The 22,311-nt window shown below is 44.8% G+C and overlaps 1 protein-coding gene across 1 annotated transcript in view; it reads right to left on the bottom strand.

The window, feature by feature from the left end:
* Window positions 1–22,311, bottom strand: part of LOC133352856 (collagen alpha-1(XXII) chain-like) — a 56,593-nt gene that overhangs the window by 10,325 nt on the left and 23,957 nt on the right. The window contains exons 17-42 of the mRNA XM_061568819.1: window positions 21,794–21,898; window positions 21,396–21,440; window positions 20,192–20,269; window positions 19,192–19,227; window positions 18,657–18,710; window positions 18,336–18,389; window positions 17,676–17,723; window positions 16,713–16,826; window positions 15,949–16,002; window positions 14,260–14,313; window positions 13,613–13,666; window positions 12,448–12,501; window positions 11,863–11,916; window positions 11,205–11,258; window positions 10,298–10,351; window positions 9,154–9,198; window positions 8,530–8,583; window positions 8,241–8,294; window positions 7,240–7,293; window positions 6,183–6,254; window positions 5,915–5,950; window positions 4,889–4,933; window positions 3,870–4,049; window positions 1,734–1,800; window positions 739–924; window positions 56–133 (exon numbers count right to left, since the gene is read on the bottom strand). Coding sequence (XP_061424803.1) covers window positions 56–133; window positions 739–924; window positions 1,734–1,800; window positions 3,870–4,049; window positions 4,889–4,933; window positions 5,915–5,950; window positions 6,183–6,254; window positions 7,240–7,293; window positions 8,241–8,294; window positions 8,530–8,583; window positions 9,154–9,198; window positions 10,298–10,351; window positions 11,205–11,258; window positions 11,863–11,916; window positions 12,448–12,501; window positions 13,613–13,666; window positions 14,260–14,313; window positions 15,949–16,002; window positions 16,713–16,826; window positions 17,676–17,723; window positions 18,336–18,389; window positions 18,657–18,710; window positions 19,192–19,227; window positions 20,192–20,269; window positions 21,396–21,440; window positions 21,794–21,898 — 1,783 coding nt within the window. The remainder of the gene's footprint in view (window positions 1–55; window positions 134–738; window positions 925–1,733; window positions 1,801–3,869; window positions 4,050–4,888; window positions 4,934–5,914; window positions 5,951–6,182; window positions 6,255–7,239; window positions 7,294–8,240; window positions 8,295–8,529; window positions 8,584–9,153; window positions 9,199–10,297; window positions 10,352–11,204; window positions 11,259–11,862; window positions 11,917–12,447; window positions 12,502–13,612; window positions 13,667–14,259; window positions 14,314–15,948; window positions 16,003–16,712; window positions 16,827–17,675; window positions 17,724–18,335; window positions 18,390–18,656; window positions 18,711–19,191; window positions 19,228–20,191; window positions 20,270–21,395; window positions 21,441–21,793; window positions 21,899–22,311) is intronic.

The raw sequence follows: 22,311 nt of genomic DNA, 5'->3' as shown, positions 1-22,311 counted from the left end.
TACATTTTACACAAATTCACAATTGACTCGCTGAGTAAAATCGCGTCTATCGCACCTGGTTGTCCTGGAACTCCGCGTTCCCCTTTGATCGCGATTCCAGGGTCTCCTCGTTGACCCTTGGGGCCCCTATCGCCTGCGATCGCCAGCACACAGCACGTGCCCGGGGGGGGGGGGGGGGGGGCGAGAGTGCCGTTTGCAGGTCTCACTTTGGGCAGGGGGTAAAAGTCAAACACTGCGTGCCAACGATGGCATTTCTACCTCGGTTATTTCAATGTTAAGCCAGGATACATTAATGAACTAATCGTGATATTGTAGAACCTCGATATTGCTATTAAGTCATGATAGAAGTGTTATAACAACATTTTTCCAGCAATTAAATGGCACTGACATATAGTTGTGAAATTTGTCGGAAAATTGTCATTTATTGCTTAATATTGCCTCTGAAATATTAGTGCTATCACAACAATGCTATTTACTTATGAAGGCCTCATGAAATCGTGGGGGGAGGGGTGGGTGGGGTCCTGTATTGGGTTGTTTGGTGCATGTGCTGGCAGCTTCTTCAGATTCTAAAGGAACTCGCAGTGCACTTCTTCAATTCCTCCCAGCACGGGGAGCGAAACGTCGGACATCGTGCCGAACAACACCAGGTGCAGCCCGAAAGCAAACGTCGAAGAGCAAGGCACGTTGGTAACATCACTCAATAGGAATCATCGGTATTGCGGAGGGGACGACACCTACCTTGAGGACCCTGTATGCCGGGAGAGCCCTGGGACCCCATTAATCCCTGTGGACCTGGTTCCCCGAGCATGCCAGGTCGACCGGGCGTGCCATCCCTTCCCGGTGGGCCAGGAGGCCCTGGTCTCCCCGGGGATGTGACGATGGCTGCAGGCGACTGGATGTGTGCCATCACCCTCGTGAGTCGATCTGCAGCAGCAGTGGCAGCATCACGAGCGCACGGTAGAACAGGGGCACATGATTAAACCAGGCGATCAGGTGTAGGGACGCATGACATTCAACATCAGGTTCAGTCAATATGATCGTGAACTATCATCATTGTCAGCTGTAATCTAACGACTGCAAGATGAAGAAGGCCTCTCCAAGCCGTCGCCATTGCTCATGGTCACGTGATAATCCACCTCGTTCTCGCACAAGCAGCTGATCCCATCTCTTCAGTTCCTCTCGGGTGGGTTGCCTCCTTTGGCTGCCACTCCATTGTCAGTCTCGACCACCGGCCGTCATCTCATTTAGCACCGTGTCCTGCCCAAGGCCACTTACTTTTTCTAACATTACAACTCGCTTTTGCAGTATGATGCGTGTGTGTGTTACCCTTTTGGTTTATCGGGGTAATTACAAGCATGCACCTCTTCAGGTGCCTTTGCAAAATTTCAATCGGTGCATATTTCTTACAAGGACACTGGCAAAGAAGATGCAACAAAATCTTCAAAGTGCTGATCACATGAACAGCCCTTTATTTCTCTGGTCAAGCATCACAGTTGCAATACTTTTGATGGAGGCTCCTGCCCATTAATTGATTGTTAAAGGTTTTTTTTATTCACAAGTTGTGGAGCATAGGCCAGATTTTCACGAAGTAGCCAGAAACAGAGATCGGCGCACACAGTAGGCATGCAATGATTCCCTCCCTCCCAGTGATTCGATTAACTACGATGATACGGCGTAGAGATTCGATTCAAGAATAAGCAGTAAAAAAAATTATACGCCACTTCTCTACGTACCTTCTAATATCCTAGTGACCTCTTCTCTTATCAGACGCTTCATCTCGTCAAGGGGAAAAGCGTCGCCCTGGTGAAATATTCAAAATGTAAAACAAGAGAGACAGCGAGTACATTCACGTAACGATAGCCTCGGCCATGCAATGATCATTTTGGAGGAATAGTACAATTCTGGTTATCTGACCATCACACATCCGCCCAGACCAATTAACCACACACGCCCGAATGCAGTGCTGCATTTTGGCGTGGTGTAACTGTTATTTTATACAGGTGTTCACATATCTCATCTTTTCACATATCTGCCTGTACCTCAGTCTCAGGTGAGATGTTGACTCCCTCGCCTGGTATACAGGAGTTCGTGGGTTCGATCCCGAAGCTGACGCCTGCTGCTGTATATTTGGATTTTGCGTGTTCTAACCGTGGTCTCGTAGATTTTCCTCTGGGTCCTTCGGTTTTTCCTTTCAAATTCAAAATCAATGTGCGTTTAGATTATTTGGCTATACATTTTCACATGATAAGCCACTTTGTTGAGCTATCATTTGTGATAGCCAGGTTGCTTCTGAAACAGAGCTATATTTTACCAAGTAAGGCCCACAAGAGTTATACAGCTCAGTGAGCCTTACCTGGTAAAATAAAAAATAGTTTAGTTGATAGTTTTAGAGTCGCATGTGTGACGTCGTACTGAAAAAGGAAAGGTTGGTGTTAACACACCAAACCAGCTTCTCGTTTTTAAGGCTGAGCTTATCTAGGAGAGTCCCAAGTCATGTTTAAATGCCAGTTTCCACTGGCATTGTGGGTGGTTGGAAAATATACTTGGGTTTATGGGATTGTAGGATGGTGCAGTGACCACTATGCCACCGCTCTCCTCCAACATGCTGAGACGACGTCGATATCCATTTAAGCCTGAGAGACCAAATTAGTGTGCTGTGAGCACATATATAGGCCAGTACCATGCACGGCTGCATTTGTCTCCCAAGTGATGATATTCACACCACACACACACTGCACCGGGTACTCATTGAAACTCGAGTAGACCAAGATTAGGCCCAGGACCGGTTCAGATGTCACTTGCCACAGATTTTAGCCATGGCCACGAATTTAACTTAAATTACTACTAACTACCCTGCCACCACTCCCCACAGCCACACCCACAAGAGGCTAAATCCTCCACATAGCCTACAGAGGCCGTCGAAGCAAATGCTGTGAGCAAACACCTATTAAGGTCGGCACAGTACAGGAAGGTGGTGGTGTGGTTGGAACCCCACCTGGCTGCCACACACATAAACCACGTAAACCGCACGCCAACAAACAAGGAAAACGGCAGGAGGAGGAAGCAATACGATGAAAGTATACATAATCTATAATAGAAGTTTGTGGGTTCGATCGCGTGAATATGAATGTGTTGTTAAACCTGCCACCACCCGATACAGCCAATTAGTAAGGTTTGTCCCGAAAACAAAACATCTAAATTCGTTACTAGTTCAGCACACCGGTGCGTTGGAGAGTAAACCCACAACATTTACGATTCGAGTACAGTGACGTTTCGCCAGTAAATTACAACCAGCATCATCAGGTGGACAGCCAGAGTTGTGGAGAAATCCTCCTGCTTCGGTGTTAAATAGAGGGATAGATGTGATGTCTTCACTTGTCAGGCAATCAGGTGCTAAGGCCAGAGAGGGGGATGATGCATGCAAATAAAAAAATGAATATCGATGACCGGTTGGGTTATTATGAAATAATAAATAATAATTTCGATTTAAAGCTTTCGTGACTTGCAGGGATTCATCTTCTTGGTTCTTTCGGTAAAGTCACGTAGAATGGAAATAATAAAATAATAAAAATAAAACATAATAAAATAATTCTCACGACGTTTCGGCCACAACGCAAGCAGCCGTCCTCAGGTGGAGAACAGGTCTGTCGAGAAGACAGAGTCTGAATATAAATGTGTTCTCGACAGACCTGTTCTCCACCTGAGGATGGCTGCTTGCGTTGTGGCCGAAACGTCGTGAGAATTTTTTCATTATGTTCTATTTTTATTATTTTATTATTTCCATTCTACGTGACTTTACCGAAAGAACCAAGAAAATAAATAAAAATTCACGTATATTCAAAATGAGTAAGAAAACAAAGAGGCTTCACCTTGGGTCCATGCGGCCCGATGGGCCCCATCAGCCCCGGCAGGCCGGGTGAGCCCCTCTCGCCGGGGATGCCGTACGGCCCCATCGGTCCGGTGATGCCCTTCACCCCTGGGGGCCCCGGCTCGCCAGATCGGCCCTTGTCTCCCTGTAGGCCCTGGTCGCCCTGAATCCCGGGCTCCCCCTGGAAGAGAAGGCCCCCAATATGGGACACAGAGAGCAATCGATTACACGAATGAGTGGCTTTGACACTTGATTTAATCGACAATACATTTGTACAATTTAATAAAAATGAAGCAATGTATCCATGTTCTTGTCTTTTGGTGGAAGGAGGGTGGAGTGGGGAGGGGAGTGTTTTAGTTTTAATAAAGCAACAGGGCTACAATTGCATTTTTTATGTTGTGAGTCATCCCACGGCATCCGCGGTGGTAGCCGAGTGGAGAAGTCCACTCGTTCCACCACGATATGCTCGTTGTATTGGGTAGTCACCAGTGATACGCGCCTGATGGTTTGCACCTCAACACAATGTCACAGTTTGGTGAGTACTTGAACATCCGTTTATGGCGAAAGTATCCACTCCTTCTTGGTGTTGTTCTACTCCGCCTGATGTTCCGACACGTTGCCGTGATATCATGACGATTACCGCGATCAATTTCGCATCACTTTTGTAATAGTGTTACTAATCGGTATTGTTTTGTTTTCATGCTTTGCTGAACTTCTTCAACAGCATTCCATTAATCGTAAGCTTGCCGTAAGTCTTACAATCATTCTAACTTGTTCGATATACATTGCTTATAACGCACGTTGCCAACGACACCTTATATAGATGGACAAAGGATAGCGTCAGATCACTGCCAAGCAACCGTTTTCTCTACAAAATGCTTCTTTGCGCACTTTCCACACGGACCTAATACAAAATGCATCATTGCTTTAGTCGTCCAAGTGTTCTGAAATGCTGCCATCGTTGAATGTTTTATCTTGAAGACGTTATTGCTGGTGCCGAGTGGATGTATAAACACTCACGCGTTCTCCCTTCTGCCCACGGTCTCCCTTCCCCCCAGGCTGGCCCTGTAACAAGAAAATGCGTACGTAAGTGGAAATCCGTTCTGTATCTACCACGTAAAAGTATATCTTAGTCATGGGCCAATTGGATTTCAGATCAGTATTATCCAGCTGCAGCATGTATTTCAGTAAGCAAATCTATGAACAGCTTTTGGCTTTCTGAGTCTCATCAGGCTTGTTAAAATAAATACTGTTGGGTTACCAGATGTTATTGGCAAGAGCTCTCCATCTAAACAATGGGGGCCTTTTCTGTATAAAAAAATAGAGATTCTCTTATAATAAAAAAAGACAATAATTTATTTATCCATGAAAGACTCGCTAAACCTCAAGAATCTTTTTCAGAATGATCCATTACTGGGATATTTGTCCAACTTTACTCATGAGTATATTTTACATCGAACAAAACCGGAGAACATGAAAAAAAAGGATAACACTCAAAGTTCCACACAAATGGGTTTTCGGACACACTTGCTGTACTGCCATCTCCTAGCCACCTCACAGCACCCTTTCCTCCAAAGTGCTGGATTACGGGGCATTCACTACCGCATGTATGTATCTATGTTGAACTTCTTTCGCACCGTACGTAGCCCATCGTACTAATCGGAGGTGTGGGGGAAGAACAACAAACTAAATACAAAAAGCAATTCTAAACAAATACATTTTAAATCTAGACTTAAAAATGCATAGCTCCAGTGGCTTCCTAAAATCGGAAGAGCATTCCAGACGGCCGCAGAAGGGCACATGAAAGCGGGCAATGCGGTGACCATCTTTCTTCGATGGATAGCCAAGCGTGGAAGCCGAGCCGTGTTTCTCTATACGCCAGATGTATGTATGTTGAACTTCTGAGTGATGCTATGAAACCTGTAAACCTGTAACCATATTACAGGTTTACAGGTTTCACACCATCGCGTCGCTTACGGTTTCATTACAAACGACAACACTCTGCTTATTCCCACCTCGCTTTCAATCTCCCGCGTTCACACTCACCTCTCTACCCGGCTCCCCAGCTCTCCCCACAGGTCCCTTAAAAGAGAGAGCGAGACACGCAGATTAAACACGTTTTACTTTGAAAGAATAGTCACTGCCCGCCCTCGCCTCCCCCCACACATCGCCCACTTCCCCGATCCCCCGACTTCTCCCCACAGTTTATTTCTTTAGCGGCGAACTAATAGAAATGCAGACTGCGTACACAGCCTTTGATTGCGATACCATAATTATGGGGCAATTTTATCAGGCACTAAAATGGGCATCCCACCATAGGCCCCGGGGGTCCTCTTGATCCTGGGAAGCCAACGTCTCCCACGGAGCCCTGGTCTCCCTTCGCGCCCTGGTTAGAGAAGAGAGGCAGAGAGAGAGGTCACCACAATCAACAGCGTCTACCCCGACGTCATGTAACAAAAAGCTTTGTAATTTACCCTCAATGTTAACCCAATTGTGCTATCGGCGTCACGCCACGACATGAAGAATCCACTCAGATCTCTCGCAGAGAAGTGGCATCGTTTGTGTAAAAGGGCAAAGGCCCCGTGGAAGCAGATATGACAGAGCTACCTCTGAGATTCCTTCAAGGGACCGCAGGTCCACACAGTAGAAGGCAGAACTTTGCCACGCGATCTGCATATGATCGTAATGTTTGTCACACGGTAGTCAAAGCGGTATAGCCTCACAGCTGGCATATGACTGAATCAAGTGCAAAACCAAATTTAATCTGAGTTTTCTTTCGTGCAATAATTGGTAACCGGGCTAAGACCATCACCTCACTACACTTAATGTTCATTCATAAGCAGATGCCTGAGTGCTATGACCCCTAGATCATGCAGCCCACTCATTTTACATATTTCATTAAGACATCAATTAATATGACCACTGATCCATCCCAACCCCTGCCAATATCTCATTATAACTGACCTGCAAATAGTTGCTCACAGGGTCTGCATGACTGTTAGCAATGCACGGATACGTTAATTTGTTTTTATTCGAGCCGATATTTAGTTCTAGATTTGAAGCTTTCGTGACTGCAAGGATTCATACTCTTAGTTCTTTCGGTAAAGTCATGTAGGTAAAAATATGAAATTAAAATTAATAAAAAATAACATAATAAATAAAATAATAATAAAAATCACTATTATTTTATTTTTTATTAATTTTAATTTCATTTTTTACCTACGTGACTTTACCGAAAGAACTAAGAGTACGATATTTAGTTGACCAATATTTTTTCTGTCATGAATCCAGGGCCCCTTGAGTTGCTTTGAGCCCAAATCATTCGCTCGGTTTGCTTGGGCCTAGCACCGCCACTGGTGAGCAGAACTCACAGCTTCTCCTGGAAGTCCTCGGAGGCCGTGATGCCCTGGAGGTCCCAGGCGACCCTAGCGCAGGAAAGCGGGAGGAGACAAAGAAGACACAGGGAAGGTTAACGGATCAACTGGCACACAGTGAAAGCTCCATCACATACAGCCAGCGGGAATGGTCGTCGGTGTCATATTAATACAGGGCCTTCAGGGGCCGTAGTTCAGGGCCTTTAATTTTGAGGGTCCCCCCCAAAAATCTTAATCCCACGTTATACCAGCAGAAACGCAATATTACATTTCTCTGATAAATCCTAAAGGTAATCTAGTAACAAAAGCCATATAAACATCGTGTGCATTACTACCAACCATTTGCCAAACATTAAACTAGTTTTGTTCGTTTAAAATTAGGATTCACACTTAAATATTGGAACTGAAATAACCCCGTTGAATAGTAGTGGAGGGTTGGCATCATTGGGCATGGGTAGTGGTAAAACGTTGAAGGGAAAGATCTGAATAGATGTTGAGGAGGCCCTGATACCACAACAGTGTAACTGCGTGAGCAAATAATTTGATGTGATTTGCGTCAACCTTAAAATCGTCAAGTTTGACGCTTGCAATGAAACGCACGTATCATCGAGCGGTGCGCCCAGCTAAACATTTATCTGGAAGCAAATTAGTACTGATAACTTCGTACGATAATTTCTGATGTGTTAATAATTTTAATCTGGATGATAAAAAAGCGACAGAAAGTTCTATGGCGTGCAAGAGCCGCCTAAATATTCACGAGGGGAGGGGGTGACTTCCTATTTTGCGCCCCGCCCCCCCCCAGTGTGCCGTGAGAGGTAAGTGTCAACTTCTAGTCGATGGGTGCATCACTACGCCCCCAATTACACGAGTGGCACAACATCGCGGCCACCACATCCGGCGCCACTACCAACTATGTGTGTATACATGCTTGCGTGGGGCGGGACGCCGGTGGTATTTTACAGGGTGGCTGCTGTTGTGTTGTACTGTACTGCACTCACCGGTTCTCCGATGGGCCCCGGGGGTCCCTGTAGCCCAGGGAGACCTGGGCTCCCCTGGGAAATAAAGTCCAAGAATTAACAAGAAATTACGTGCAGTGTCAAAAATAATGATTAAAAGATAAATGAGTTTATAGCCTAGGCAACGCATTACCGTGGCTATAAATGCGCAGAAAGATGTTAAAGTCAGTTCAGTTTCCTTTGTCTGACCAGGTAGGGGCCCAATGAGGCTGAACGTTTCATTTGCACAGGTATAGGTGCTCGTGGGAGTGCGGACATTGTGGAAACTCACGTCAATCCCCTGAATGCCATCCCTCCCGGGAAGCCCAGACGGGCCCTCTTCACCCTGGGGCACACGGGCAATGTGTTGGTTCTGTAATTACTGCTTACACACGCGCAGCATCATCATCACGGGCCACAATCGATCCACTGTCTTGCGATGTAAATTTGCATCCATCTCCCGCGCACAAACTTGAGTTCGTTGCTCTAACTCCACGGGACACGTGCTTCCCTCCTTTGGCTGCCGCTCCGTGCTCAGTCTCGACCACCGGCTATCGTCCCTTCTAAGGGACTTGCCCTGCCCAAGCCCAGTTACTTTTCCCGCTGGTCGATACATTGCGACAAAATTTACACTGAACGTGGTGGATCCCGTCAGATCTCTGGAGCAAAGCAAAATGTTGACTTTCGTTCGTAGTGGATGTAAGGCTGCCTGGGAACATCAGGCATTATCGTCTTGGGCTGCAAGGTGCCCAGAAGATGACAGTGCACCAGTGGTTGCCTGATTTCTTCCCACAAGCCAAACACTTGTTCAGGAGAGGCAGACCTCTCTTGAACAGGAGTTCTGAGGCTTCCATAAACAACCGAAATGAATTAATATTATTTGCAATTAAAATTAATGTGACAAGTGCTGATATACCTTTGGCCCAGGTGGACCTGGTTCTCCAGTAAATCCTTTAAAACCCTACACACACACAGAACACAAAGATTCCCTGTTTAACCTGCATAGACTGTTGGGGTAAGCACTGTTAGCAAGCACCTATTGCGGCCGGCACAACGCACGAGAGGGTGGTGTGGCCAGCACCATGGCTACTTGACTTCGTTTCTCCAGTGCTGATGTTTACACACCAATACAATTACTAATTTAAGGCTGAGTTGACCTTGGAGAGGCCCAGGATAGGTTCCGATAGTACTTGCCACTGGCGTTATGAATGTCTGACCAAATTTTGTTATCGCCATTCGCCTAAATGCAACATGAGCATGTCAGTGACGTCAATAGAAAGAGATAACTTCTTAAACGTGATTTGATGCGCAAAAGCAATGATATTAATCAATATTTTTCTACTTTCATGCGGCATATGAAAACAAACTGATAAAACGTGTCTTAGGTTTGTTAATGCATTCAGAAGTAGCTTGATGCATCGCATCCGTACCTCTTGTGTAAGTGTGTAAAGGGCAGTGGTGGAGTACGTGATGGACAGACCGCACTTCACCACATTCACGACAGACAGGGGCGACTCTTTTCTTTTCCCTTTGTGAACAAAATATCCGCCTGCCGTGCGTAGTTCAAAGGTCAGTAAGAGCAGCCCGGTTGCATTCTACGCAAGCTGAAAGCGGCTAATTCCCGCGTCGGAATTACCAATTAATCAATACAGTAAAACCTTAGATTGTGAGCATAATTCGTTCTGGAAACGTGTTTATAATCCAAAGCACTCGTATATCAAAGCACTCGTATATCAGTTGTGATCACGTGACGCTCGGCCGACAAAGCGTATACACGTACTACTCGTATTGCAAGACCTCGCTCGTTTATCAAATTAATATTTACTTCTAATTTTTGCTCGTCTTGTAAAACACTCCCAGACCAAGTTACTCGCAATCCAAGGTTTTACTGTATATTGTTACGCCCATAAAAATATCAATATCCCTGCCCACAACACTGAATCAAAGTGCATGGGGAAAGTAATACATCTGTGATGAAGTAAGATGCGAGAAAAACAAGCGGGCAGACAGGAGAGTTTTGTAGGGAGGCCAGACAGAACGGGATCATGTTTCACAATTACCATGGGACCCTCTACTCCATCGAATGCCACCAGACCCGGCTCCCCCTTCATGCCCTGATCAACAAAAACAAAACCAGAAAAAAATATTTTAGCTTCAATACATATATAACGCACCAAAGCAATACAATTTTCAAAGTGAATTTTTTTTTTTAATTAGCAATAATATATTTGGCTTAATTTTTCTCGGACAGCGTGTGAAAGGAAAAATATTGTTACAAAATGTTATCATCATCATTAGCCATGATTAATCCACTGCTGGATGGAGGCCTCCTCAAGACATTGCCATCTCTCATCTCTCACCATCCTGCGGTGTAATAATCGAGCGATTGACTGCAAATGAGCTGATTTTATAGCTAACAAATTACACGTAAAGTCAAAATACTTCTGTTACCCTCAATGCTAATTTGTGCAAACTGATCAGTATTTATATTATTGGTTCTTTCGGTAAAGTCACGTAGAGAAGAAATAATAAAATAATAAAAATACAAATAAAACATAATAAGATAAAATTCTCACGACGTTTCGGCCACAACGCAAGCAGCCGTCCTCGGGTGAAGAACAGAGCTGTCGGAAAGACAGCGTCCTTAGGACATCCTTAGGACGCTGTCTTTCCGACAGCCCTGTTCTTCACCTGAGGACGGCTGCTTGCGTTGTGACCGAAACGTCGTGAGAATTTTATCTTATTATGTTTTATTTTTATTATTTCCCTTCTACGTGACTTTACCGAAAGAACCAAGAATATGAATCACTGCAGTCACGAAAGCTTTAAATCGAAGAATAAAGATCAGTATTTGTCCATTGATATATCGGTAACGTTACAAGCTCCACTTCATTGAAGTCAAACGTCGACATTAGCGACATGTCAACGTCAGATTGCCGGTTTGCGGTCTGGGATCGAGGGCCTAACCTTTTCACCAGATTGTCCATCTCTGCCGTTTCTTCCATCCACCCCAGACAGGCCCTACAACAACAATAACAAGACAACCACAGGAATTGAAAACGAAGCATTCACAAAAATATCTTGGAGTTGTTGAGCGAAATTGTTATCACTCTCAATTGAAAACAAATTTTAAGCACCCCTCTTTGAAAACGCTTTTAAGACTGTTTGCTCAGAGAAACAATTACAACTTTGAACATGCCGCTGATGTCTGCAAGACGTCTTACCGAACACGATCCCTGAAACGTGTAGCTGCCCCTCCGATGCCCCGTGAAGAGCGATTTTTTAAAGAATGCCTGCTTGCTGATTTTTTTTGTTAGCTTGTAAAAGTCACATTCTTGAATGAGCCTGTGAACCTTTTTGTGACATTACCCAAAATATCCAGACACCGCCGGTTCTTTCTCCAAGGTGAGTTGATTGCCAGGTCGCATGTGGTGGTGGGGCAAGTTTGGGTAGTCCCACCTTTTATAAAATGTCTGGCAGAACGTGGATAAGGCCAACTACACTGTTATACAAAAGCTCGCTGCTCAGTCTGCCAGGGAAAGCGATAAGTGGCAGCTATCACAAGAAGGAAATTAAGCATTAGTGTGTGTGAATTAAGATAACGGAAGCGGCATTAAAGACTCACAGGTGGTCCTGGCAGGCCCATAGGACCAGGAAGCCCAGCCTCTCCTGGTTCTCCCTAGACAAGGCCCAACCCCCATAGTCAAATAATTCGGTGAAATCGCACACAAACAGAGACAGGCACAGATAAGGGCAGAGATCCACTGTTTAGCCTTAATATTGAGTGCATTTACATCTATGCTCTAAGTACAAAAATCTACTTTGGCAGTTACTTGCAAAAATGGTGGCCGCTTTGTTGAATGAAGTTACACTCCCTGCAGTGCTTTAGCGTGCACTCAAACTAAACAAATACTCCTCGCTTGCCAGCCGCGGATCTCTCCGCGCCACTCGAGTAACAAAACGCAGCCTGGGTTTTTTCTCGTGGTTCGGCACGGAATAAATGAGCCTTTTCACTCCGCGAAAGACACTATTCCGTTCTTCCTTCAGCGGTACAATCCGGAGCAGCAAGCGGCGCCATGCGTTTTAGGCCTCGCTAGCTTCTGCCCTGAGCAGCCTCTTTTTCATTGGAAGCAACCGTCACGTCAATATTTATTTTAAAAATGTAATTGTACATATTTTACCGGACAGACCGGGCCGCGTAATGTCTCACCTTTATGCCGGGTGGTCCTATTAATCCTGGGGAGCCGACTTCTCCAAGCATTCCCTGCAGGTAGAGACAAGCAGCCATTACAATGTTTTATGATGATTATTATGATACATGGGTCTACCAATCCACTGCTGGGTGACGGGCCTCCACATGCTGTGTCGGTTATGGGAGCTGTTTGGCCATGATTCAACAAGCTAGGCAGTGCTGTAAGGCTAGGATGGGGAGCACAGGACTGATTTAGATATCGCATGCCACGGATGTTAACCATGGCTGTGAAACTAACTCAGGTTCTGGTTCACGGGGCAGTGCGCTATCCACTATGCCACCGCTCCGTCCCATTGTAACACTATACTTATCCCTAACAGTAATTATTAGATCACTGAATATGAAAAAAACATGTATAATAAGCTGCAGCTACTTCGGTCAATGGCAGGACCCTCCTGACAAAGAGTCTTGAGACTCCGTGAGGCTTTCCTATGTAAACAACAAGCGTATTGAAAAAAAAATGCTCAGAATCAGCAACGAATATGGTCACTGCATCGCGCGCTTTCAGATACACTTGTGCGGCCACCTGGAATGCTCTTCCTTCCCATATTAGGAAGCCACTGGAGGCTATGCACTTTGAAATATAGCTTGAAAACTAATTTCTTGAGAAATTGAGTTTCGTGTTTAGTTTGTTGTCCTTCCCCCACACCTGCAATTGGTACGGTTGGCTACGTACGGTACGAAAGAAGTTCAACATACGTACAACAGTTGGAGCCAGAATAACATTCACTGTCACTTGGATTGGTCATGTTGACAACGGCATGCATAGATCCACATTCATGTTATCGAGGTCATGAAGCCAGCACTCAGAAACATGTTTGGGAAAGTCACCGAAAGAACCAAGAAGATGAATCCCTGCAGTCACGAAAGCTTTAAATCGAAAAATGTTTGGGAAATTATTACTTTATATATTTCTTACCAACAAATAAGGAGATAATTGAGCAACCGGTTTAGAATTTAGAGGATGTCCTTTTGCCCGCTTCTTTGCGGGCAAAAACGTAATGGTTAAATGAAAAAGAGTTCAGACTCAGACAAAGACGTCAAGGACCATTGAGCGAACAGCTCTTATACAAGGACAGCCACAGCCCAAGGCCCTAAAGTTGTGTTTGATATGTTTACTCACTTGAGAACCGATGACGCTGGGCTCAGGAAAGTACCCAGGTAACCCTGGGAGACCCTTCACACACAGGACGCATGCAGACACACGCGCACGCGCAAACAAATACACGCGCAAAAAAACACATACTCACAATCGCACAGACGCGCACGCATATACACAAGCACAAACACACCCAGGGCACACGCGCACACAAATGCACGCGCGTAACCAAGCCGAAACGCATATACGCCCGCGTGCACACGCACATAAACGCGCATGAACGCACACAAGTACGCACAATCATACATGCGCACAGGTACAGACACAACAACTCGTGTACATACGCGCCAACGCACACGTTCAGATAAACGCACACATGCACACACGTGCACAGTCGTTACCATTTGTAAAACTTCAAACTTTCCCATGATTACAAAGGATCATGTATGCTGGGTAAGATACGCTTGTATGTAAGTGCCACTTTAAATATAGAACCTCTCTGTGAAACATGTATATTAAAAGCCGCCCGCTCCATTTCAATGCTTTTGAAAGAAAATAAAAGCACAAGAAATGGAAAAATTAAATTATACTACACTTCCTGGCACGATTATCCAAACTGTACAAATGATGAGAAGCGAAATACACAATTGTTTTGTTGAAATAAAACTCACCCTTTCCCCTTTGTCACCCGCAGGGCCTGTCAACCCCCTCTCTCCTTTGCTGCCCTGAAATTATAAAACAATTATACAATTAATCATAATGATTTACAGCCCTTGGTCAATCCACTGCTGGATAAAGGCCTCCCCATGCCGTGTCAGTCATGGGGGTTGTTTGACCATACTTCACCACGCTGGTCGGTACACATTGGTGAAATGGCAGGAGTCCAGGACCAGATGAAATCATCGCAAGCCACTGATGTTAGCCGTGACCGGAATTTGAACTCGGGTGACCGGGATCATAGCTTGGCGTGAGACCCACTATGCACCAAAAAATGATATTAGACAAATCAATTCTCACTACTATGCTATTTGTATTAAGTGTTGATATTAAAGGTGCTTCAACACGATATGCTGGTGGTGGAGGTGGTGGTGGTTCTAATCTCTTATTGATCGTGGCCACGTGCTCAAAAGCTAAATGCCAATGTCGAGGTTTCCTGGCCACGGGTGGGAGACATAAGCCTTCTCGCGGTGGCCAGAGATGTATTGAATGACAATGATTACAATACTCCTTGGTTCTTTCGGTGAAGTCACGTAGAAAGAAAATAAATTAAATAATTTATTTTCTTAAAGTCACGTAGAAAGGAAATTTATTAAATAATTAGTTTTCTTAAAGTCAAAAGAAAATAAATTAAATCATTTATTTTCTTAAAGCCACGTAGAAAGAAAATAAATTAAATAATTCATATTGTTAAAGTCACGTAGAAAGAAAATAAATTTAATAATTTATTTCTTAAAGTCACGTAGATAGAAAATAAATTAAGTAATTACTTTTCTTAAAGTCACGAAGAAATAAAATAAATTAAGTAATTTATTTTCTTAAAGGCACGTAGAAAGAAAATTATATAAATAAGAAATTTTCTTAAAGTTACGTTGAAAGAAAATAAATTAAATAAATTAGTTTCTTAAAGTCACGTAGAAATAAAATAAATAAAATAATTTATTTTCTTAAAGTCACGTAGAAAGAAAATCAATTAAATAATTTGTTTTAATTTATTTTCTTTCTATGTGACTTTACCGAAAGAACCAAAGAGTAATTCCTGCAGTCACGAAAGCTTCAAATCAAATGACTATAATACCAAAAATAATGATGATATTGAAGATATATTTACTAACGGACGATGACGGTGATGAAGACTACAATGTGGATGCTGATTTAGAAGACGAGTGTGATTATATGAAATATAGGAAAAGTTTTCCTCTTTCTGGAAATAAACCAGGTGTTAACATGTTAAAACATCAAATAGATACCTTTTGCAAAGCATCAAGTCTGCATGAACCACACGTACTTGTGTCAAAACATGCAAACAAACGTGCTCTGATATTTAATATATGTATATTCTTGGTTATTTCGGTAAAGTCATGTAGATAGAAAATAAAATTAAAATAATAAAATAAAAATTGAAAATAATAAACGCAAAAAACCCACGACGCTTCGATCGCAACACAAGCGGTCTTCAACAGGCGGAAAAAACTCATTGGCCTAGACTTGATGTCGTGCAAAAGGTACCGAGTTGGTGTTTGAACATCTTAACACCTGTGTTATGGCCAGAAAGGGAAAAACATATTCTTATTTTTCATAATTGTCATACTGGCAAAAAGGTTCCCGTAGACTGCGATTCTGATCACCACCTTGACCCTCACCTTCATGCCATCCACTCCGGGGGCTCCGGCAGAACCTTGAGAACCAGCATCTCCCTAGAGACACAAATGTCCACGAAGACAGGTTACGTTTGGCCGTCGATGTGAACAACGTAACGATCGCATGTAAACGAAGCGTTTGGGCATTAAATGCGTGCGCACGTGTGTGTGCGCGTGTGTGCTGCGGGAGCGATAGTGTAGCGGTTAGCATACTGTGCTATGGACCTGGCGACCAGGGCAGTGGCTGGGTTTGTACGGTGAAGCTCTGCAACGAGCATTGAACGTGATGCCGCTGGGCCGTGTAACAGCGCTCTCACCTCTTGAGCCACCCGGAGGCCTCAGGCAACATTGTCGATGATGTACGCGTATGTACGTGTACGTCATCCGACTAATAATAATAATAAAAGAAAATAACTTTTTTGGTACCGAGGCTCCCACAAGGCCATGCAGGAAAGCGTGTGGTACAGTTTGGCGCCAGCTATTATAGAGTGCGGTTGTGTCGCTACAGTTATCCGTGGTGAGTAAGTCTTTAAAAACAACGGCAATACGCATTCTTAATTTGTGTCGCTACAGTTATCAATACGCATCTCTAAATAAAATTAAAGCTGGACCGCATGCGCGTTCCCAGAATCAGCGGTGAACGGGACCCCCACCCTGCAAACTTGAAAGACGTCTCAGAATGGGAAAGGGTGAATGTGACCGTAGCGAACGCAGCGCTACAGAGTGTGACTGTGAGTGAGCGCTGTGGGGTAAGAGAGAGTCGCCACCTTCTCCCCGTCTCGTCCGTCCTCCCCAGGACTCCCCGTGTAGCCCTTGTCTCCTTTGAGCCCTGGGAGACCTGGGGAGCCCTGGGCTCCTGTCAGGCAACTGCTGCACACGTTCTGCAAGCAGAGAAAACGCGGCACCACTACGTCATCGCATCCAACCGCAGTAGCGGACAAAGAAAGATTAAGGTCAAGAGGTCACCACGGTCAATGCGGTTGATGACACCACACCTTGATATTGCTAAAGGTTTTGTAATAATAACTTCAAGACATCTATGGCAGGGGTGGGGAACCTTTTTTCTGCCAAGGGCCATTTGGATATTTATAACATCATTCGCGGGCCATACAAAAGTATCAACTTTAAAATTAGCCTCTTATATTTGGTCAAACATTTAATCAACTCACCCATAATATGATTGCTGGAACTGCTTCTCTTTGGTGAGGAGTGTGATGTTAGCTGGTATTGATGTTGCTACTCGCAACTGCTTTTCCAGGATTGCTCCTAAATTTATTGAATTTCGAGTCCCGCCTGCGGGTGCCTTGGCAAGGCCAGACCAAATGATTTCGCGGGCCTCATACGGCCCGCAGGCCGGACGTTCCCCACCCCTGATCTATGGACTCGTGCCTGCCTACCTCTCCTCTTTCATCTCACTCTAGTCCCCTGCATGCACTCCTTACTCCCATCTCATTCTACTCCCCTCCACGCACTCTGCGACCCCTCACCTCTCATCTCACTCTTGTCCCCTCCACGCACTCTCCTACCTCTCCACTCTCTTCTCAATCTACTCCCTTCCACGCACTCTCTGCCCTCTCAATCTCACTCTGCTTCCCTCCCCATGCTCTCCTACCTTATATATAAAAGTATTTGCCGGTAGGGCTAGGGGGGACAGGGCTGGTAGGGGGTACACGACAAGGAAAAGGTTGGGAACCGCTACGCTAGAGAACAGCGAGGCTGCTGAGTCGTACCTTGAGCAGGTTTCCCATCTCCCCTTGCGAGATCAAAGGCAGGGGCGCCTGGGAAATGAAAGAGCACACGTTCCGCCGTTAAGGGCCACATCGCTAAGGATTAATCGTCCATAGCCGCACTCCTGTGGCTTGTGTCTTTACTTTTACATTTACGAAGGAGATGCGCGCATGGCCTGTTGGCGTTCTGACGATGCGGCTGATGGTTACGCCACCGATGCCTTCGAGCGGGAACGTCAGAGTCAGTCGGGGTGCGATGTGTGCGTCTCGAATGAGACGTTTATTCCGGAAGTCCACATTGTTCCACTCGTAGTAATTGTTGACGAAAATGAAACAAACACTTTGTTGATGAATATCCCCCCCCCCCCTAATTTCGTGAACAGACTTGACACCATTTCGATTTAAAGCTTTCGTGACTGCAGGGATTCACGTAGAAGGGAAGTAATAAAAATAATAAATTTTATTATGTTTTATTTTTATTTTTTTATTACTTCCCTTTTATTTTTATTATTTTATTACTTCCCTTCTACGTGATAATAAAAATAAAACATAATAAAATTTATTATTTTATTTTGTTTTATTTTTATTATTGTATTACTTCCCTTCTACGTGACTTTACCGAAAGAACCAAGAAGACTTGACACCAGACTACGGGACACTTACCGGCTTGCCAGGGGGGCCCTCGATTCCTGGTCGTCCATCCTTCCCAGGGACTCCCTGGGAAGACGTGAGATTACAAGTCACAAATACAAACATATCTCAAGGAAATTGTGTACCAGATATGAGTGTTATGGGCATGATGAGGATGATACAATTGATGCAAGTGATGATGATGGTGTAAAAAATTATGGTGATGATATAATTATAGGAACGATGGTCATGATCACCATGACGTCGTTAAACTGATGACAGTAATCGTGATTATGATGGTGATGATTATGGTGGCGATGGTGATGATAAGTAATTACGGTGTCATCTACTCACATCTTTTCCAGGGATTCCTTGAAGGCCTGGAAATCCAGGAGCTCCTTTTGGACCCTAGGCCAACAAAACAGGTTACTAGTGACCCAAACTACTTAACAATGTACACAAGCTGTCCTTCCCCCGCACTTCTGATTAGCATGGTTGGCTACGTACGGTGCGACAGAAGTTCAACATACACACACAAAGATAAAGATCCCCCATATAGCCTTAACAGACTGTTAACTGATCCATGAATACAAATATCTCCTGTATAACCTTAACAGACTGTTAACTGATACACAAAGACAAAGATCTCCCGTATAACCTTAACAGACTGTTAACTGATACACAAAGACAAAGATCTCCCGTATAGCCATAACAGACTGTTAACTGATCCATAAATACAAAGATCCCCCATACAGCCTTAACAAACTGTTAACTGATACACCAATACAAATATCTCCTGTATAGCCTTAACAGATTGTTACCTGACACACACACGTATATGCAATGTTATACAAAGTAAAGATGACGGCGATGAAGCAGCAACGGTTACCTGAGGCCCTCTCTCGCCAGCGGTCCCCTGAGGTCCCTTGAAACGATCAACAATCGACTGTCATTGAGGCATTTAGCACCGTAACGGGAGAGCAATCAGGGAAGACAAACACCGCTCCCGGCGGCGAGACGGTGGTGGCCCAGAAAATTGTGGGGAACGAACGGGTGGCCAGTTCTATGAAGAAGGGCCATTGTATATAAAAAACACAAATCATTTGAAGGCCACGGTGTTATCGACGAATGTATTGAGTTCTATAGTTGTTTACACACGTGTACATTTCCCATACAAGTATGTGCAGAATGGCATTTGATAATGATTCAAACTTTACCTATACATTCTTATAAGTCATTTTTTCGGTGCCAAAACGTGTGGAATGCAAATTGCGTTTATTTTGAAATAATGCAGAAACAATAAATCCATTAAATGGCGCATTTAACGTGAGCACAAATAACAAAAAATAAAAACCTTCCACCTACAATATTCACCCCGTTTTATGTGCACAAACAGCCAGTCTAAATCCTCATGGTGGAATCGCACAGAAGTCCCCTTTTAACTTTGCGAAAGACTTGTGTTGTTATTTTACTTGTAATTGAGGGAGTGAAAGGGATCGGCTGATGAGTAGGGTTCACCCCCATATCCGTTTATATTCTACGTTGGGGTTTTCTTGCAGTGATATTGGGGTTATCTTAACACATTTTGTACAGCAGATCGTGAATAGTTAATGACCCGGTTTATGTATGTATGTTGAACTTCTTTTGCACTGTACGTAGCCAACCGTGCTAATCAGAGGTGCAGGGGTTTAATCACAGGTAGATAAAAATCTGGATTCGAACCCAGGATCTCAGTATTTCCATCTGAGTGCTCAAAGTGTTCTGACCCCGAGGTCACCCAGTCACCTCATTAGCATATCCCATTAAGTCGTCAAACTAATATGCCGGTGTAAACCTGGGTCAATGGGGTTTTATTTGTGATCGTGCATTGGCTTTGAGTGGGGTCATACCTGAGGACCTGGAACACCTATACCAGGCTGACCTTTCTCCCCTGGGGGACCCGGGTTTCCAAGAAACCCTCGCTCACCCTGGCACAAAGACAAAGATCACGAGTGTAGCTTTAACAGACTGTTGGGGTAAGTGGTGTTAGCGAGTAGCACCTATGAAGGCCGGCATGGCTCACGAGGGGGTGGGTGATCAGCACCACGCCCGGCCGCCTTTGTCTCCCCAGTGGCGTTGTTTACAAACCGCACCAAGTATTCGTTTGAGGCTGAGTCGAGCTATGGGAGGCCTGGGACCGGTTCAGATAATCGTCACTGGTGTTGGCCGTCAGCGGGAATCGAACCCGATTCTCGCCGGATTCGTAGCACAGCGCATTAACCGTTGCCCTACCGTTCCCCAATTGCCCTGACAAACACACACACATGCACACACACGCAAGACAAAGATAATTTATATAGCCGTAGAGACGAGAAAATAACAAGGTGGAGTAGCCAACGACACGTTGAGCCACGTTTGTCTCCCCAGTCCTGGAATAAAACCTAGGTGCCACTATCAAGGTGCAACACACGAATCACTTGACCACCGCTCCCATTTACACACATTCACATGCACGCACTCGTACAAAGACAAAGGCAGTGATCATTCATATAGCCTTTACCACACAATTGGGGCAAGTGGTGTTAGTGAGCTTCTACGGAGGCTGACACAGTCACATGGTGAGGTGGTGCGGCCATCAAACATGTCCGTCCACCTTTGTATCCCCAGTGCTGACGATCACACGGCTGCTCTCGGTACTCAATGTGCTTACTAATTAGCCGCCGCAACCCATTGCACACATTCACAGACACCGGCGCAAGAGGATGGTGTGGCGAGGAACCAAACCTGTCCACATTTGTCCCCCCAGTGCAGATGTTTACACATTGCACCAGATACTCAACTAAGGATGACTCGGACCTAGGGGAGGCCCAGGACCAGTTCAGTTCAACTCCTCACCACTGTTTATTGGTCACGAACAGGAATCAAACTGTTAGTAGTACAATGCACTAACCATTATGCCACCGCTCACCACATGCAATGAGCACACATACATACTTACTATTACACTAACAAGGACACAAATTAAACATTCATTACAGTCTTGTGTTGCAGTTTTTTAAATAAAAATGTTGATGCCCGTGCACTTCAACAATTGACATGTATTGAGGGCCCTACCTTGGGGCCTTGCGGGCCTGCTGGACCTGCTTGGCCTCTCTCCCCCTAGGAAACAGAGTTTAAAAACATTGAATATAAAAGCGCACAGCCGTCCAATGCAAACTGATCCTCCCGCGAAGTAAATACAGTGACACGCAATACAAGTAACACTTTCATCGCTTTTGAAACAAGTGTTGTAATCATATGTTATCGTAGCAGTTCATCAAGACAGACACATCACTGCTTTAATTAAACTTGTATGTGTTGTTTCCTGAGGTTTGCCTAAATTGATCACACTTATCATATACTTCATAAATGATGAAGTATAAATTAGACTTATTCGCCCTGCAAAGAGTAACTTTTGAACGCTTGTTAGAAAATCCTCCGTAGCGGTGACGGCACTGACCGAAAGGCCTTACCAGTTTGCCAGGGAGACCGAGGCCTAGGGGGCCCTGTAGGCCGGGAGGGCCTGGCAGACCACGAGGTCCAAGAGGGCCCGTGGCTCCCTCGACACCAGGAATGCCCTGAGGGGCGCGCACGCCAACACACGCAATGAGCACACAGACACGCATCAAGGACACAAACCCCAGTGAAGCCTTTTACAGATAGTTGGGGCGAGTGCTGTTGGCGAGTGCCCATAAAGGCTGGCATGGCTCTCGAGTGAGTGGTGTGGCCAGGACCTTGCCTGGCCACCTCTGTTTCCCCAGCTCTAATGTTTACACATCGAAACCAGGCACTCCTTTAAGGATGAATTTACCTGGGAAATGGCTATGAACGGTGTACATATAATCTTCTTGGGTCTTTCGGTAAAGTCACGTAGAAGGGAAATAATACAATAATAAAAATAAAATATGATAAAATACAATTCTCACGACGTTTTGGCCACAACGCAAGCAACCATCCTCAGGTGAAGAACAGGTCTGTCGGAAAGACAGCG

The sequence above is a fragment of the Lethenteron reissneri genome, chromosome 42, assembly GCF_015708825.2.
Source record: "Lethenteron reissneri isolate LAM-NWPU_2019-01 chromosome 42, ASM1570882v1, whole genome shotgun sequence".
In the NCBI taxonomy this organism is placed as follows: domain Eukaryota; kingdom Metazoa; phylum Chordata; class Hyperoartia; order Petromyzontiformes; family Petromyzontidae; genus Lethenteron; species Lethenteron reissneri.
Note: the sequence above shows the minus strand (reverse complement) of the source record. Positions and strands in the feature narration are given on the sequence as shown.